The sequence below is a fragment of the Mangifera indica genome, chromosome 16 (genome assembly GCF_011075055.1).
Source record: "Mangifera indica cultivar Alphonso chromosome 16, CATAS_Mindica_2.1, whole genome shotgun sequence".
Lineage (NCBI taxonomy): Eukaryota > Viridiplantae > Streptophyta > Magnoliopsida > Sapindales > Anacardiaceae > Mangifera > Mangifera indica.
The window spans coordinates 2,087,091-2,105,670 of NC_058152.1; the positions used below are offsets into that span (position 1 = coordinate 2,087,091).

At 33.8% G+C, this 18,580-nt stretch overlaps 3 protein-coding genes across 4 annotated transcripts; 2 read left to right on the plus strand and 1 right to left on the minus strand.

The window, feature by feature from the left end:
- The first annotated feature begins 2,534 nt into the window (after positions 1-2,534).
- Positions 2,535-3,988, plus strand: LOC123199746 (protein JINGUBANG-like). Its single transcript, XM_044614796.1, has one exon. The coding sequence runs from the start codon at positions 2,610-2,612 to the stop codon at positions 3,873-3,875; it is 1,266 nt and encodes a 421-aa protein (XP_044470731.1). The 5' UTR covers positions 2,535-2,609; the 3' UTR covers positions 3,876-3,988.
- A 3,664-nt stretch (positions 3,989-7,652) lies between these two features.
- On the plus strand, positions 7,653-12,911 carry LOC123199316 (extra-large guanine nucleotide-binding protein 1-like). Its single transcript, XM_044614256.1, has 8 exons — positions 7,653-9,165; positions 9,250-9,387; positions 9,490-9,594; positions 9,689-9,871; positions 10,525-10,705; positions 10,953-11,185; positions 11,370-11,533; positions 12,083-12,911. The coding sequence occupies exons 1-8, from the start codon at positions 7,912-7,914 to the stop codon at positions 12,672-12,674; spliced, it is 2,850 nt and encodes a 949-aa protein (XP_044470191.1). The 5' UTR covers positions 7,653-7,911; the 3' UTR covers positions 12,675-12,911.
- Positions 12,912-13,850: 939 nt separating this feature from the next.
- Positions 13,851-18,355, minus strand: LOC123199673 (protein root UVB sensitive 4). 2 transcript variants are annotated; one of them, XM_044614706.1, is made up of 10 exons: positions 17,677-18,350; positions 17,240-17,386; positions 16,889-17,035; positions 16,378-16,440; positions 16,221-16,297; positions 15,935-16,040; positions 15,240-15,342; positions 14,979-15,130; positions 14,799-14,864; positions 13,851-14,330 (listed from the first exon to the last, which is right to left on the minus strand). In XM_044614706.1, the coding sequence occupies exons 1-10, from the start codon at positions 18,145-18,147 to the stop codon at positions 14,088-14,090; spliced, it is 1,575 nt and encodes a 524-aa protein (XP_044470641.1). In that variant the 5' UTR covers positions 18,148-18,350; the 3' UTR covers positions 13,851-14,087. The 2 variants fall into 2 exon arrangements, 1 of the variants encoding a protein (XP_044470641.1); XR_006498398.1 differs by having other exon boundaries at positions 14,617-14,864; positions 17,677-18,355.
- Positions 18,356-18,580: the final 225 nt, after the last annotated feature.

Here is an 18,580-nt window from a genome sequence, read left to right on the forward strand (position 1 = left end):
TCATCTGTAAAAATTTATTACTCGTAGATGCAGATCTAAAACTAACACGGGTCTAAAATTCTAAGTTTCATACTTGTTTTTAAATAAATGATTTGTAAATTTGTCTATTTTATGAGATCTAATAACAGTTATTAGAATATACAATTTCTTCGAAAGGGTGGATAATATTATTTAATAAGATATATAATATTATTGAATATACATAAAAATTAATCTTGATCTTAAGTGACTAAACTCGAATTTTAAAATTGGTTTGTTTAAATCGATCAATGAATTTTAACCGAGTGGGAGCAGAGATAGAGAGAGAACCGGAGCAGGTGATTTGAAATTCGGTAGTCCCAAGGGCCAAGTGATAGAGAAACCATGGGCTGCATTTCAGTGATTGGGATGTAAACTGGGGGCGTATTGAATCTTGATAAGCCTTTCCTTCCTTCAATCTCAATCCACCAATCCATATCAGTCTCTCCATCGCATGCAAGTCTGATTGATTTAAATGATTTCGAATTTTAGTTTAACAATTTTGTATTGCCAAATTCGAATTTGAAAAGTTTTTAATTTATTAAATTTGTCAATTCAAAAAAATTTAATTTAAATCAATTAAAATAATATTATTTTAATTAATACATATCATAATAATATTTTTTAATCAATTTTGATATGGGTATAATTTAAGTTAAGATTATAGACAAATTTAAATTCGATTCTTAGCAAATAAATCAAACTCAAAATGATTTAAAAGTGATTCTTTCAAACCAACTAAATTAATTCGACTCAAATCTAATCTTATCATTTCATTTGATATTCTGTAGGTTGAGTCAATTACAAACTCCACTGCCAAGTGCCTTAGAAATCAAACTGTTTTAACAGTGCAAGGCATCTTGATTCGTAAAATTTATTTAATAAAAAATATAATAAAATTATATATATTCATTTTAAATATATAAATAAATAAATATTTAATATGTGTCATAATATAATTAGATAATTTTAAATTAAAGATAAAATAATACTCAATCACATAATAATATATATAAGTGTACATATATGTGTATATTCAAAATAAGTATACATAATATTACTCTCAATACCCCTTTCTTCTCATTTTCATTCACTTTAACCCTCTTTATTTTTGGGCATCTACGAATCCTTAATTGTCATTCTCACTTTCAATTACTCATATCTAATAATGATTCGACTTTCACACCTACTCTGGACATTGATCTTATCATCTTCAACTCATTTTTACATCATTCTCATTGTTTCTAGCTCAACTTATGATAATCTCATCTTTCCAACTCATATTGTGAAGATCAAACCTTTGGCAGTCCATCGCACAAAGCAATCTCCCTATATCTAGCTTTATCTGATGTTTATTATGATTTTTGATAGCTCATTCCACTGATCTTATCCTTTCTTGCTCTATCTGACATTAACTTCATTGTTGATTACTCTCTTAATATTTGTGTTTGAAATTTGTCAATCTCACTCTTATGACTTTCTTCACGATGTTGCTCGATCTCTCTAGTATTTGCCATACCTCACTACTTTGTTGTATGCCCTTGTCGTTCTTATCAACCTCCACGTCTTAGTGAGGTTGGTGATTGTAAGATTTCAATCGAAGTGTTAGTAGGGAAATTATATTAAATTACAGATTTTCAAACTTTTAAAATGATTAAATTGTCATATTTAAAACATTAAATTTAATAAGGTGAGATTTCACTAAACTTTGTATTAAATTTTAGATATTTAACCAAATATATAAGAACTATTTTTTTATATAAATATTATTACAAATATAAAAGTTTGTAAATAAATAAGATAACATATATAAAATAGTAATACTATGTGTATCTAGTTTGGGTATATAATTATAATTAAATATTATTTTATCTTTAATTCAAAATCACTTAATAATATAATAATACATATAAATATATATATTTATATATTTAAAATAATTACATATAATATTTTTTACGAGAAAATATACCCAAAGTTCACATTTTACTTTAAAATTTTATATTATTCATCTCATTACTCCACTCATATCTCATCTTTGCATAAAATTTCTCATCAATTTGATCAAAATATTTCAAGAATATATATATATATATATATATATATATATATATATATATATATATATATATATATATATATATATATAATTGCTAAAATTTGCTTCATTGCATGGCACCGAATACCACACAAAGCATGCAATTTTAATTGGCCACAGACCAATTCAAAAGTCAAATTAAGCTTTGAATAAGAGAGAAAAGTCCAACCATGTCCTATTTCAGTACGCGCAAACTACAGTCGTACAATTTCCGGTTCCTCCGTTTTAGGACCCGAAAACCGGCCCAACTCACACCTGATCCTCCCTATCCATTCCAACGGCCTCTCGCAACTTTCTACCGCCACGTAACCCTCTTTTGTCTTTGATTTAAACTATGCCAACGTGGCGACATATGATTGGATATGACAAATTAATTGCAGGGATATGGTATTATTCATTTCCATTGCAGTGATTTTATCCCTCTTAATCTCTCCATTTCTCTCTTTCTGTTCATACTTGTTATCTTTTCATTTTGCTGAATAATTCAGAACCGATGGATGAAGATTTCTTGATGCAGCAAACCAGTAACAGTTCATATCCATTGGGTATCGATAGTTCGCCATATCACGGCACAACTTCTCCTTATTCAAAGTCTCCATGGTCCTCTCATCTCGAGGCTCCGGCTGGTGCTGATGATGGTTTCTCCCCAAATGTGCTGATAGGATCATTAGTACGCGAAGAGGGTCATATATACTCACTAGCGGCCTCCGGTGATCTCTTGTATACAGGCTCTGACAGCAAGAACATTAGGGTTTGGAAGAACCAGAGGGAATTTTCAGGGTTTAAATCCAACAGTGGGCTGGTGAAAGCCATTGTTATCGCTGGTGCGAAGATCTTTACGGGTCATCAAGATGGGAAAATAAGAGTTTGGAAAGTTTCTTCTAAAGACGCTAGCAATCACAAGCGTGTTGGGACTTTACCCACCTTGAAGGATTACATCAGGAGCTCAATGAAGCCAAGCAGTTACATTGAAATCAGACGCCATCGAAATTCGCTATGGCTTAAGCACATTGATGCAATATCTTCTCTCAGTTTGAGTGAAGATAAAAAGATTCTTTATTCAGCTTCTTGGGATAAAACTTTCAAAGTCTGGAGAGTCTCGGATTATAAGTGTTTAGAATCCATTGTCGCTCATGATGATGCTGTAAATTCCATTGTTGCGGGTTTTGATGGGTTGGTGTTCACAGGATCAGCCGATGGGACAGTCAAAGTCTGGAGAAGAGAAATGCAAGGGAAAGGAACAAAACACTTCTTTTCACAGACATTATTGAAGCAAGATTGTGCAGTTACAGCATTGGCTCTTAATCCAGATTCTACAGTTTTCTACTGTGGGTCCTCAGACGGGTTAGTTAATTTCTGGGACCGTGAAATGAATCTCTCTCATGGTGGTGTTTTAAAAGGCCATAAATTGGCGGTTCTTTGCTTGGTCACAGCTGGGAATCTTGTGGTGAGTGGATCAGCCGATATGGGAATATGCATATGGAAGAGAAAGGATAAGGAACATATATGTTTATCGATGTTAAATGGTCACAGTGGACCTGTCAAATGCTTAGCAGTTGAGAAGGAAGATGGGTCAATTTCTGGTGAGAGGCGGTGGATTTTATACAGCGGCAGCCTAGACAAGTCGGTGAAGATGTGGCGAATTTCAGAGCAAGCACCGCCAATGACGCAGCAGAGTCAAACACAGCAATCTTCGGTAGACGAACATGGTGGTGGTACTGCGTCCACTTCATTGCCATATGCTCCTAGCTTCGCTTGATTTATTACTCAGCTTAAACTCATGCAAAGTATCTAAATCTGAGGGGATACATTAACTATGTTCAGTTGTTGTTCAATATTGATGGAGTTTGAACACAGAATACATATTTCTTATGGTATATATTGAGCAATACTATATGTATCACCTTTTAAGTACGTAGTTATATACATATTTATATATGTCATTATATTAATGAGTATTATTTTATTTATAATTCAAAATCACTTAATCATGTAATAACACATATAAATATGTATATATTTATGTATTCAAAATAGGTATACATAATTTATTAAGAAATATTATGTATAATATTTTCTCTACTCTCAAGACTCACTAATGAATTGGAGTAAGACTGAAGGTCGTAAAAAAATATTAGAAATCAAGCCTCAAACAACAATTCAATAACAAAATTTCTATTAAATAAGGAAAAGTAATAAGTTACAAGAACTGATGGTAGAGATGATAATTTGACCCTTATAACTAGATTTTTAGCCCATCATGCTTAAAATGAATGGAAATTTTTTTATATGGATAGAGACGATGATAACTAAAATTCTTATAATCGAGAATGAAGATAAATATATTTCTGACTTATCTTCTCTTCAACTTGTCCTTTCCTCAGTTTGTTCACTCATTTACATATCTTCAAAACTTTTAAATGTTAAGTTAATCTTTAAAATTTTAAATTATGACAAATATATTATGACACTTAATATATATTCCATTATTTTTTTTAATAGGGATGGAAAGAAAAAGGAGAAAAGGGAAGTTTTCCTTCAAGTATAGAGAGGGAAAGGGGAGAGACAATTTTCCCATAAGGTGGTAATGAAGATTTTCTATTATCTTCATATCAAGGATAAAAAGATGTTTTTTTTATAAGACAAAGATGAAGATTAAGATATTCATATTTTATCTGACCAGTTGTCATCCTTAAGTAATGGTAGATATTGTTATAAGATGAATAAATAATCTTGGATCATAATCTAAAGAGCATGATGAACCATTGGATCATATATATGATCAAGTGCTAATATTCAGTATGTCTATATATATTGAACAATAATCTTATTTCAACTTCCTTTATGGGCAATCCTAGTCCTCGTCGTAAAAGTTCAGAAAGAATCCATGCAAGTTTTGTCTAGCTAATTAAATTAATTGTATGGTGGGAAAATACCTATTTGTTGTCTTCTCTATAAAATATTTCTTTCCCACTTTGCCTCTTAGGTGCATGAATTAGCTTGTGTCATAATTTTGTATGCATTACGGCTGATCATATCCATTGACATATTTTGCGATTTGGACTTTTGGATAATGCAATGAGCTCAGCATGGCTAGGGTAGTAAAAGAGGAAGACAGAGAGAACAAAAAATCTGTTGACAATGAAAAGGATTGCAAGAAAATGAAGGAACAAATTAACTTATAATTATCCAAAGTCAATTCTATTAATTTTGGGTGGCACGGTCGTTGAAATATGTGTAAATGCAACGACGAAGCAGGTAGCCACCATCTTCTGCTGAATTAAATTATCCAGTTGACATTGTTTCACGGGATGAAAATTAAGGTCAACTTTGGGGCAACTTGTAATCGTGGGTGGATATGAACCAAACAGAGTCTGACTTTGTTTCACGGGACGAAAATTAAGGTCAACTTTGGGGCGACTTATAATTGTGGGTGGATATGAACCAAATAGAGTCTGAATATTTTTTTATTTAAGTTTGATTTAAATTAAAAATAATTTAATTTAAATAAAAAATAATTTAATTCAAGTTTGATTCGAATTTGTTGAGCTAGTATTAAAGATAGTTTGAGTTCAGTTTAAGTTTGATTTAAATTTATAACTCAAATATGTGACTCAAATTTTTAGTTTGAATTTATAATTTATTGACAAAATGATATCGTTTAACAATTATTTAATATAATTTGAATCGACCATGAACCAAGTTCGAACAAAATTAAACCACTTATCTAGCTTGGAGCCAAATCAAACCGAATTCTCTATAGCTTAAGTTTGACTTAGTTTTAAAACGAGTCAAATATTTTAACTTGAACTCAGTTCATATTCAAAGTAAACAAATTCGAACTGAATCGAATTGAATTGAGCTACCTCGGTTTGGGTTTAGCCGTAATTATAATTGATTGATGTGATTGTTTACTTTTGTTTTTGACTTCAAAATTACTCAATTAAATACTACCTATTAAGTTTTACATAAAAGTTTATACAATTTACTTTTATATTTAATATTACTTTTTTAAATTTGAAAAGTTTATTGAGCAATACTACGTATATTCACTTTAAATACATAAATACGTACATACTTATATGTGTATTCATGTGATTGACTGTTATTTTATTTTTAATTTAAAATTACTCAATTATAAAAGAACACATATTAAATATTTATCTATTTATATATACAAAATAGGTACATATAATTTTATTAAAATCTATTTACGCCCTATCATTAATTTCTAGTAATAAAACCCTTTATGTGATATAGTAAAATTGCCATTTTATCTAAACTAAAAATCAATGGATAAAAAAAATAAAAATTTTAAAAATATTTTGCTTTAAACAAAAAAGATTTTCCGAAAATAAGGTTGGATAAAAAGTGTGGTTTGCCATAAAAAAAAAAAAATAGAGATTATAATAATATAACATTTTTAGTTTAATATCTCACACTATTATCAAAATATTATTTATTTTAGATATATAATTTATCATAATTTTGATTTTATATTTTTATAAGATAAAAAGTATCTTAATAGTTTAAAAACTCATAAATTATTTAATTAATTTAATCTTTTTATCTTCACGTGATATAAAATATACAGACAAACTTAATAATTTTTTTATAATTTATTACCTAAAAAATGATATAAATATATAAGGATAAAATGAACATTCTCGTTTTTATCTCTATAAAAAACAATTTTGTTCTTTATCATTTTTTGCCTTTCCCGTTTAAATCCTATTATTGCGGGAAATAATAAAGTACAAAAAATATTTTTGTAAATTACACTAATAAGTACGAGATTATTCAGGACATGAGGAGGACCCTATTTTTTAAAATCAAACTTTCCATCCTTAGGAAAATTGAAATGTCTAATCCGCCTAGAAATTAAAGCAAAACTAAAAGGTTCTTTATAATTCAAACACCATAAATTTGATTGGAAGGGCTGAAGTTGGGCCATCGAACTTAAAACTTTTGATGTGTAGATGGATCCTTGGGTTGTGTGATGTGGCCCATTATAAACTTTCTACCAGGCCATTTTTCCAACATAATAATGAGTGAAACCTTCGTGATAAGATCCAAAACAGTGCTTTGAACTTGGTGTCCAATGAAATATTATCTCAGTCAAAGTCCGATGAAAAAGGCCAAAGCATACCTTCGATAATTTTGGGAAATTTAAATATTTATTTATTTTTAATCATTTTTTTCTTTTCAATTATTTTTATTAGAGAAAAAGACAATTAAATTTTTTTTTTAAATAAGTCAAATTCGAGTAAATTTAGGAAAAACTCGATTCTCCAAATCGATCTTACCCAAGATAATACCTTCAAAAGCCAAAAGTGAAGCCGAAGGCAGGCAGACCCAAACCCGGGAGCTAAGCAATCGGGAGTGGTCCTTTGGCACCGCTGCCCTACAGAGATTCCGACCACACGATGTAAAAGACAAAAGTTCTCTGGACCCCACCTGCACTTAACTAATTTTTTTGTTTTAATAAATTAAATTAAAATAATAATAATACAGATGCTTTCCCACTCTCAACTCAACCACCGCTCTACATCTACAGTAGAGATGCTGCTGGTTTCCTTTTTGCCCTTTTGACAACATGTTTTTCGTTTTTTCCACATACACTCCCTTCTTCTATTTTCTTTCCCTTTCTTTCATTTTCCTTCGTTCTCCTCCCTTATTCTAATTCCAGGCCACCAAGATAATCCATCTTTCTCTTCCTCTTCAAAGTCAATATGAGACTTTAGGATATTATTAATTAAAAAGAAAGTAGAAAGATCGTCTGAATCGGACAAAGAATGTCACCGGAGGTTACTTCGCCTGAGGATGGGATCCAGTACTCTTTCGCCACGGAATACCGAGGTCCGCCGCTACCGTACAATATTCCGCGGGCTGTCCCGATTAACATACAGAAAATACCGGTGGCGGCTGTTGTTAAGCAGCTGTCTCTCTCCGATAAGTTGGTGCTTCCGGTTGTGCAGCCGATAATAGCGCCCGATAAGTTGAGTAAGGATTTTTCTAAAGAGTTCAAACCTAATTCGGTTGTTGATAGTCGTGATTGTTGTGTTGGTAAAGAGACTGAAGTAAAACCTGAGACGACTGTGTCTCCCACGTCTGTTATCGAGAGAGCAACTGATAATATCGACTGCGTATTGTCCGGTGAGTTAAGTAGCTCGGGCGCGTTAGAGTTTTCAAATTATGTGTCTGGTGATTTAGGTAATAATTCAAATGCGTTTAATCCTAGTAATGAAAATTTGCATTCTGGAATCATTGAGTTTACTGATAGTTTTGAGAAATCAAGAGACTGTTCAGGGAGATTGGGAAAATCTAATCGTGGGAAAGATAGTTTAGATATTAATGATGAATTCAATCAGCAGGATTGGGAATCAAATGAGTCTGTCTTGAGTATGGATTATCCGTCTTCAAGGGTTTCATCCCTTAAGACTGGAGATTATTTTAATAGAAATAATAATGAAGATGATCTTTGTTATAATGGTGATGGTCGAAGAGGGCCGGTTGTAACTTTTCGTGATATTACTTCTGATGATGAGGATGATGATGAAGAGATTGGTCAGGAATTTAATCAGGATGAACCGAGGATCCTGCAGAGAGTTAAGAGGGAACCTGAAACAAGAGGGAAGAAAGGCTCATGTTATAGGTGTTTTAAGGGGAACCGCTTTACGGAGAAAGAGATTTGTATTGTTTGTGATGCAAAATATTGTAGTAACTGTGTGCTTAGAGCAATGGGGTCAATGCCGGAAGGAAGGAAGTGTGTTACATGCATTGGATTTCCTATTGATGAGGCTAAGCGAGGGAATTTGGGGAAATGTTCCAGAATGCTGAAGCGTTTACTTAATGAGTTGGAAGTTAGGCAAATAATGAAGACTGAGAAGTTGTGTGAGGCGAATCAGTTACCACCGGAGTATGTTTTGGTAAATGGAAAACCTCTTTGCCATGAGGAGTTGGTTATACTGCAGACGTGTCCTAACCCACCAAAGAAACTAAAGCCAGGAAACTATTGGTATGATAAAGTATCCGGTCTGTGGGGCAAGGTGAATATGTTATATTTAAGACAATTCATTCCTAGATGGTTTGCTTAATCTTTTTGGATATTGATAAGTCTCTGCACTCTGCAGGAAGGACAGAAACCATCAAAGATAATCAGCCCTCATCTGAATGTTGGTGGTCCAATCCAACCAAATGCTAGCAATGGAAACACACAAGTTTTCATCAATGGCCGAGAGATTACCAAAGTAGAATTAAGGATGTTGCAGGTTGAATTTTATAGACTTATAATTGTTTTTTTTTTCCTTTTTCCACTCCTCTCAAATTCAATTTCAGGAATGTTAAAGAACCATTGTTGTTGAATGCCACAGTTGGCAGGAGTTCAATGTGCCGGAAATCCACACTTTTGGGTTAATGAGGATGGATCATATCTGGAGGAGGGACAGAAGAATACTAAAGGGTATATTTGGGGCAAGGTATGTTGTGTCAAAAATTTATTTTCTTCACTATGTTTTGTCATTTTGTTTGTTCACGTTTAATTATGCATTTCACTATTACATTTCTCCTCAGGCCAGGACAAAGCTTCTTTCTGCTGTGTTGTCCCTGCCTGTTCCTTCAAAATCTTCATATTTTGGTGAACAAGTGAGCAGTCAGATTAGCAGGTCTTTTCCTGATTATATTGAACAGAGAACACTTCAGAAATTGCTTTTGGTTGGATATAATGGATCTGGGACAAGTACAATATTTAAGCAGGTACTTCTTAATGGGGAACTTCAGTTCCTAAATTTATTGTGGTCGCAATTTTTTATTTTATTCTGTGCAAAATCCCTCAACCTAAATACGGCTTTAGATGAGTGTTATATTGTTGTTTATTTGGACTTCCCTGTCTTGTTTTGAAATAAATTTACGGTATTGACCAAGCTGGTTTTCTTGAATTACATATTGCTAATGAGAGAAGAGCTATGACAGGGCCTCCCCAAAATATTTGAGCATTGTGCCATAGTGATAAAGTAATATTTGCAGGAACTGTGATAATCACAACATGTTTGGAGGGAGTTGGTAATGTCAATGTTTACTCTTGTTTCCATGGGGATTCAAATTTCTCTTTATAATTTTTTCTTAAAAAAATTAGTTTTGACAAGCCCTGTGAAATTGTAAATAATGATTCCTGTCTGGTTCCTGGTGGTTGGAATTAATGGATTTTCGGAGTTTGCTTGATAGTTGCACAGAAATACCCAACCATATATGTTTTTATGTGCTAATAATACCTTAGTATAGGTGGACATCTGAACCAAAATGTTTTGATTCTGCTTCCAATTTCCAATTTTTTCTATAAAGCCTTTGTTGGCATATTTCATGTTAATTTCTGTCAATCTTTAACACATATATTATCTCAAATAATTCAGGCCAAGATTCTTTATAAAGACATACCATTCTCAGAGGATGAGCGTGATAATATCAAGATTAAGATCCAGAGCAATGTGTATGGCTATCTTGGTATACTCCTTGAAGGTCGTGAGCGATTTGAGGATGAAGTTTTGAGTGAAAGGAGGAAGAAACAATCTTTAGATGAAACCAACCCCATTGGTAAGAAAATTTTTGGTTGTCTTCTTCTCTCTTCCCTTTGACTTAATATATATATATGTGTGTGTGTGTGTGTGTGTATTTATTTATGCCTGTTGAGTGTCTTGTCACATATTATCAGGTAGGATTGTATTGTTTAAATTATTAGCTTCCAACCGTGTCAGGGGCTGCATTCAGCATGGCCATATAATAGTTAATATATTGAGCTTACTTTCTAAGAATCTGAGTTAAGTTTTTTCTGGTTTTTTAGATAGTTCTGATGGCGAAACAATCTATGCTATTGGCCCAAGACTGAAAGCTTTTTCTGATTGGCTTTTGAGGACTATGGTGTCAGGCAATTTGGAAGCCATTTTTCCGGCCGCTAATCGTGAATATGCACCAGTGGTTGAAGAGCTGTGGAAGGATGTGGCCATTCAGGCTACTTACAAACGGAAAAATGAATTGGAAATGCTACCTAGTGTTGCTAGTTATTTTCTAGAGCAGGTACAGTCTTGCTTGATATTCTTATGCTTTGTTAAATTTGTTAAATTATGAACATTCATGCTTAAATTTATTGTATTGCATGAAAATTTTTGTGCTGTAGGTACTTTTTTAACTCTTACTTTGTTCAGGATAGTAACTGGGATTACTATTGTTACTTTTTCTGATATGCTCTTGTACTCGTCAGGTTATTGATATATTGAGAACAGACTATGAACCATCAGATTTGGATATCCTATATGCTGAGGGTGTTACTTCATCGAATGGGCTTTCTTGTGTGGACTTCTCATTTCTCCCTTCAACCTCTGATGTGAACAGTGAAGGTGCTGATCAGAATGAATCTTTACTTAGGTAGGTGCCAGTGCTTGATATTCTACAGAATAAGTAAAACGGAAAAACTACGTTGCCACTAATATTTCTCCAAGGTCCTACCAGGCTGTAGCACCTTGGGAACTTTTGTGATCTGTGTAGTTAGTAACATGTCTGTATGTTCCACCTGATTATGTATGATTTTAACTGGTTGGTTTCCTATGTCACATTTGAAGTGGGGGTTACCTGCAATGGTCATTTATCTAGGAAATAGTGCCTGTCAAGAATCTTATATACATTGCATCTGCAATACTTGGGGAAACCCACTGGCCTGAGATGTGTTGCTTTGGCACATTTCTTATGTTGAATAAGTTAGCAAACTGCTCTGCCGTTGCATCCACTATTCTCTGGCTAGTCTCTATAGCACAAATTGAATAATGATTCCGATATACAGCCTTCAATATTCATCTTTGCTGGATGAAGTTCTATTAATTTTGTCCTCTACTGCTTTTTTTCTTTTTTGTAATTTTATTTATATAAATTATCTTTTTCATTATCATTAAGATTATTCTTTCTGGGGTTGGTTATCAGGTACCAACTAATTAGAGTACAGGCCAGAGGCCTTGGAGAAAACTGTAAGTGGCTAGAGATGTTTGAAGATGTTGGAATGGTCATTTTCTGTGTTGCCTTGAGTGACTATGACCAATTCTCTGTTGATGGGAATGGATCTCTCACTAACAAGATGATTCTGAGCCGGAAATTCTTTGAAAGCATTGTTACCCATCCAACCTTTGATCAGATGGAATTCCTCTTGATATTAAACAAATTTGATCTGTTTGAGGAAAAAATTGAACAGATACCATTGCATCAGTGTGACTGGTTTGATGATTTTCATCCAGTGATCAGCCGTCACCGCAGCAGTAACAATAGAAACAGCATCAATCACAACCCCACGCTGGGGCAGTTGGCTTTCTACTATATTGCTGTGAAGTTCAAGAGGCTTTATGCATCACTCACCGGGCGGAGATTGTATGTTTCAATGGTGAAGGGATTGGATCCCAGTACCGTAGATGCTGCTCTCAAGTATGCAAGGGAGATTCTGAAGTGGGATGAAGAGAGAGCCAACTACAGCCTTAGTGAGCACTCAATGTATAGCACTGAGGTAAGCTCCTACTCTCATTGATGTTAATCAGAAAAAGCCCTGTAAATGGGTTCTACATTCAGTGTACATATATCATAGCATGTAAATGAACACAAGAAGATTGTTTCATTCTACAATCAACAACTGTAAGATGATTGAGACCAGTTTAGGTATTATTTATACTGTCATGCAGATAGCCCCCATGTTGAGAGTGAAACTTTAGATTTACATGTCATGTTTTTGCCATAGCTAATTGCTTGAAATTCGGCATTTATATTATTTTTATGTACCCATGCCATTCTCTTAACATGAACTTCACTTGCACAATTTAATTTGTTGTGAAAATTAGGGATGGGAAGTGGCAGTTAGAGTTGGATTTCAACTAAGATTGGATTCAAAACGAGTTTGTTCAGACTCGAAATGAGCTTTATTCGAACAAGCCTGAGTACGAACGCGAGCTTGAATTTTAAACGAAAAATGAACATAAGTCTGAATCCGAACACCGGTTAAGCAAGTCGAGCTCGGTTTGTGAGCCGTTCACTCGAATGAAAAAACATTTAATTTGAAACAAATGACACTGTTTGTTCCTTGAAATACAAGCTTGAAATCGAGCTGTCGAGCTCAAAGCGAACCCAAGCTAAGTGCGAGTCAAGCCTGAACAGTAAAATTATAAAACGAGTCGAACATAAACATATATTTAACGAGCTCAGAGAGCTTGAGCCCAAGTTGGGGCTCACTGAAATGAGCCGAAAATGAGTTAAGCTCTATTCGAACTTGGTTTGGCTCATATCCAATCCTAATTTTAACTGGGCTCATCTTAAGTTTGGCTAAGTTGAAGCTCATCTCAAAATAAATCAAACTCAAAATGAAGTTTTAAACTTGATTTGATATTATAGTCAAACAATATGAGTAAAATAACATTGATTTGATATGTATTAATTAAAACAATATCATTTTTGTTAATTCAAATTAAAATTTTTCAGATTTATAAATTTAACAAGTCAAACACTCCTAAATCTTGAATTCGAATTCGAAAATATTTAATTCTCAAATTTTTTCAAATCGAGTTCTTTTTGAATTTGTTCAAACCAAATTTGTTTTCCAACTTAAATAAATTCAATCAGAATCCAACCTTAATGACACTTACTCAAATTCTGCACACCAGCAACCGTGCTCGCACGAATGTTTCGCTCATTAAAGTTTTTGTGGGGCTGAAAATTGATGAGAAACTGTCCATCTTACTTTCTAAGTCAAGAGCGTTCCTTTGGTCTTACAACCAAGTACAACGAATGGATAATTGAAGTGATATACAAATGGAATGTACAAAAGTTAAAAAGAAAAGAATTGTCAGCTTCTGAGAAAAGAAGCAATAAAAAAATAATCCAAATATTTCCCCAAAATTCTCCCTCTGATTTCAAGGAGAGCACACCGAAATTCGAAAATTATCCTGGTTTTTCAGTCATCTACAAAGGAGTATCGAGCCTGCTCCTGGGTATTCAACAGAATGTTTTTTGCAGCCCAACCCAGTGCTGAGATTTGTTCATTCAACATGGACAAGTCCGCTTGGGCACATCGCTTACTATCTTCTATCAATTTAAACCACTCCATGTCCTTAAGAATAAGGTCTGAGGCATCACTAGCTCCCACTATTTGCTCCCACACACTGCTCATTCGGAGAGTCTTGCGGACATAGCATGCCTGCACCACAAGAAGTTTTATTATGATTAAGCTCAATAGAAAGTTGAAATGTAGTGTGACTTCTAAGCAAATCCTGCATCACCAAAACGCACGAGATGTTGAGTACATATATGCATTTCATATCGCTTGGAGATGCTAAAATATGATTAATTAAATACTCTAAAAATTCCTTATGTTATTAAGACACATTTTGAGTTGTAAAACTCAAAAACAAAACTATAATGGATTGTCCATCTAAAGTGGAAAATATCTTAATAGTTGGTCGGACAACAATGGCGAGACAAACCTCAACGAGAACAATATCTTAACAATGGACTGATCCTATGGGCCCAGAAATGTTACATGTAGTCCATCCGCCCATGGATATATAATGGTATTATCTCTCTTTATTCAGCAATTTTTACCCAATTCATCTGCCCGTGGAAATACAAGGGTGTATGTAGCATAGCAGAGTACAATTCCTTTTACCTGCAACAGACCCATGATAACATCCGTAACAGTAGCACCTTCCCGAAGACAAAGAAGGATACCAAGCTAAAATGTCACCGCAAAGGCAAAAAGAAGAAAGAAAAAGAAGATCAGCATTAGGAAGTGAGTGCTATGCAATTGTGTCTGACAGCAGAATATGTTCATTATTGTGATACTCACTTGCCCATTTGTTGTCAAACCTTTGCGGAAAATCTCCATGGAAATAAAGTAATAATCTTCATCAGTTAAAGACTGCATCACTGTCATTGACGACTTGGGTATCTGACACTTGGGACTTAAGCAGCCTATTCTGATGGGAAACAATTCTTTGCCTGATACAAATCTCACTAGGTAAAATTAACTTTCATGCATGATATGCACTAATTCTATGGTAAATCAATGCAAAGCACAATGATGCACTTAAGACACACAAAAACCCACCTTTGCTCCACAGAAAATCAATACTTTCTTCTTTACTGACTTCTGCCGGAGAAGGCACATGTCCTAACTCAATCCAATTATCAAGTATGATTTCAAGCCTATCCTGAATGTGCATATAATAAGGCAAGTGAGAAATAAGGCAAATCATTGTTTTCAGCAAACTGAAAACCAATCCCCATGGAAAATAATCTATATCAACCAACATTGCTATGTTAGAGTGGGGTGGAGAGGGCATTGGAGGGGGGATTGCTTGAGGATTCACAGAATGAAGTATGCAGAACTAATGCAGAATATTAATGTTTAATGGCTAAGCAAAAAAGAGAATTAAGGAGAGAGTGAAGGCATATCAATCATTTTTGGGTAGAATGATAAATTTCCTGGACCCAAGGTTGTAGGGTTTGCTTGAATGCTTGAGGGTCCACTGAATGAAAAAAGTATTCAGAACACATACTTGAGATGTTATATTGCACAAGTTTCCTGGTTACCAAAGTTGAAGGGTTTGAAAAATGCTCTCAATGATCGACTAGGAAAGGTTAATAGAACTTTGGATACCACAAAAAAAGGAGGGCAAGTGGGGGCAAGCATATAAACATCAGCTGTGAATTGGATTCTGAATTCTCACGGAAAACATAGAATGAAGGCAAACCATTATTTTAACCCCTTAAATAATTAATTAAAAGACAGAGCCAACAAACCTTAGTTAATGTTTGCAGATGGACATGCTTAAGCCCTTGATATATCCCAAAGAGGTCAAATGCAGAGAAAATGGGGTATACTACAAAAGGTAAACCTGCTAGCAATCTTGCACATCAATAATAAATTAGGAAATTGCCAAACAAATCAAGAGCAGGCTCAAGAGGCAGAAGACATCATTTCCCCATAAATCAAGTTTACAAATCTCTCAATTCATTTTGATCCATAGAACATTGTAAACTTCAGCATGAAACTCAATAACATAATAAAGATTGAAGAAGAAAAAACCTTTGATTGTTCTTCAGCAATATATTAAAAGATGCAGCAATCATGAGCCCAAGATTATCAAAGCACACTGTTTGAATCTGAAACACAACAAAACTTAGGTCCATAACAAATAAGATATTAAAGACAGGATATTTTGCATACCAGAAAGCATGAGAACCTGTGCTTTTGCAGAAACTTCACCAAGGTTATCAGCTACTGCAAAGCTTCGATGAACTGCAGACTGTTCATTAATAGTGATGACATCAATATTCCACTTGAAAGGTTGTCAAAACAAAGTTCAGAATTTTCAGAAAGAGATATGCATTTGATGAAAATCCTTTTAGAATAAAAAAATGGCTAAAGTGGTGTGGCAGGTACAAATTCAACATGAGCAGAACACTCCCAGGGAAGTAAAATATTAATAAGTGATTACTGGCCTAATATTACAGCACTATATAAATCATACAAGAATGAAGCTTTAAATCAATCTTTATAATGTAATTATAACAAAACCAAACAGAAAAAGTATGCTCGCAGCAAAAAAGAGAACTAAACTGGAAAAAATTAATTTCATATTAAAAAATCATGTATGCCCAACTTTGATACTTCATGAAAGAACAGAAAATATAACAACTTATGCAACCAGAATGAAGAGGAGCTTGAGAGAAAGTTTAATAACTGAATCTTACACCGGTTGCCAAGTAGCATGCAAGACTTATTTGTTTAGCGATGTTGGCTATAGAAGCAAGAAGCAGAAAGTACTTAGGAAATACAGGAGTCAGCAGCTCAACTCCAATGCTCAAACTAAACAGAACAGATGTTGAGAACCTAACCCTCTTCATAAACAGATCACAAAAGATTAGTCAGTTATTTCAGTTCTTATACGATATCTCCACATTTTATTAATACCGCTGACAATTGCGTACTTTGCTTTAGGAGTTTCTACAAAAGTGATGAAAACGTAGCAAATCTTAAGAGTAAATAAATTAGAACAAGTGATAAGGCAGAAGTACAAATTTCCCAAGAAGTACAAGGCCTACCTTCAAATTGGTATCAAAAGCAGATGCTAGGCTAGCAGTGTAGATGCACCTACAAAACCGTCCAAGTCCATCCTTTAAAACCCAATTCAAGGCTGCTGCTGCAGGCAATGAACGTGAGTACCCAATTCCTATGGCACGAAACATTGCCTGATAACAGAAACCAAAATATCCCAATAAAATTTCTTTAATATTTTACTTTTTAGACTTTAACTATCTCCAAATTGACAAATAAAATACAAGTACAACTTAAAAGTCTAATTCATACTGGTTAAAAAATATCAATCCTTAACAACTTCTCTATATGAAAACCTACTTAATTTCCATTTTCACAGTCAAATAATAATTCCTTTAAATTTACAAAAATACAACAAAGACATAGATACCCACACGAATTTCAGTTGGTAAAAAAAATAATAAATGAAAAAAAAAAAGGTTACCTGTGTAGCAAGAACTTGAAGAGCAGAACTAAAGACGCGGTGCAAAAACTTCCACTTTACATAATTCATATAATTCTCACTCACTTGTTTGGGTAAGAAAAAGTCCCTAATACCCAAACTACAAATTCTAAACAATTTCCTAAATCCATCATCGAAATCCAAGCCAAACGACGACGCACCACCATCAACACTGACCAATTGCAAGCAATTCCCGTCCCAGAAATACCTCGAAACACGACCCGACCCACGAACCACCACCGGCAGCTTTTTGAGTCCTAAGGGCTTGGGCCCTTTGTCGAGTCCTTCCTCTGGTTCGTAGTTAACTGAGGTTCTTAACGAATTTGTGGTAAAAGTTAGGGCTTGTCTGGGAGTGAATTTGGGCGTTATAGAAACGAATTCCGGGAATTTTGAAAATTTCCATTGGGATTGGAAATGGTGAGCATTGACAGCCGAATTCAGAGGTGATTGCATGAGAACCAGGGGAAGTGAAAATAGGATTTAGGGGAGTTGATTTTCCCGCCAAATTTATGGTGGCTTTGATAACTATAGGGTTTAGGGTTTTGCAAATACTGAAAAGTGTTGATGAATTGTTTCTTGATACACCATTGGAGAATCAAAAGTGATTTTCCAAGAGAGTAAATATAAAATATGGAAGACCGCGTGCATCAAAAGCTATATGTATATATGGAAGAATATTTATGTTTTTTTATTTTTTTCCAAATTATGACAATTTAGAGAAAGAATATCAAAATTTTGATATATCATGAATTAAGTTTGAATTTATTTTAAAATTATTCAAGCTCGGTTTACTTAAAAGGAGTTGAAGTCAAATTGAACTTTGAGTTTAGGCTTGATATTGTAATCAAACAAAAAATAATTAAAATAATATCGTTTTAATGTATAT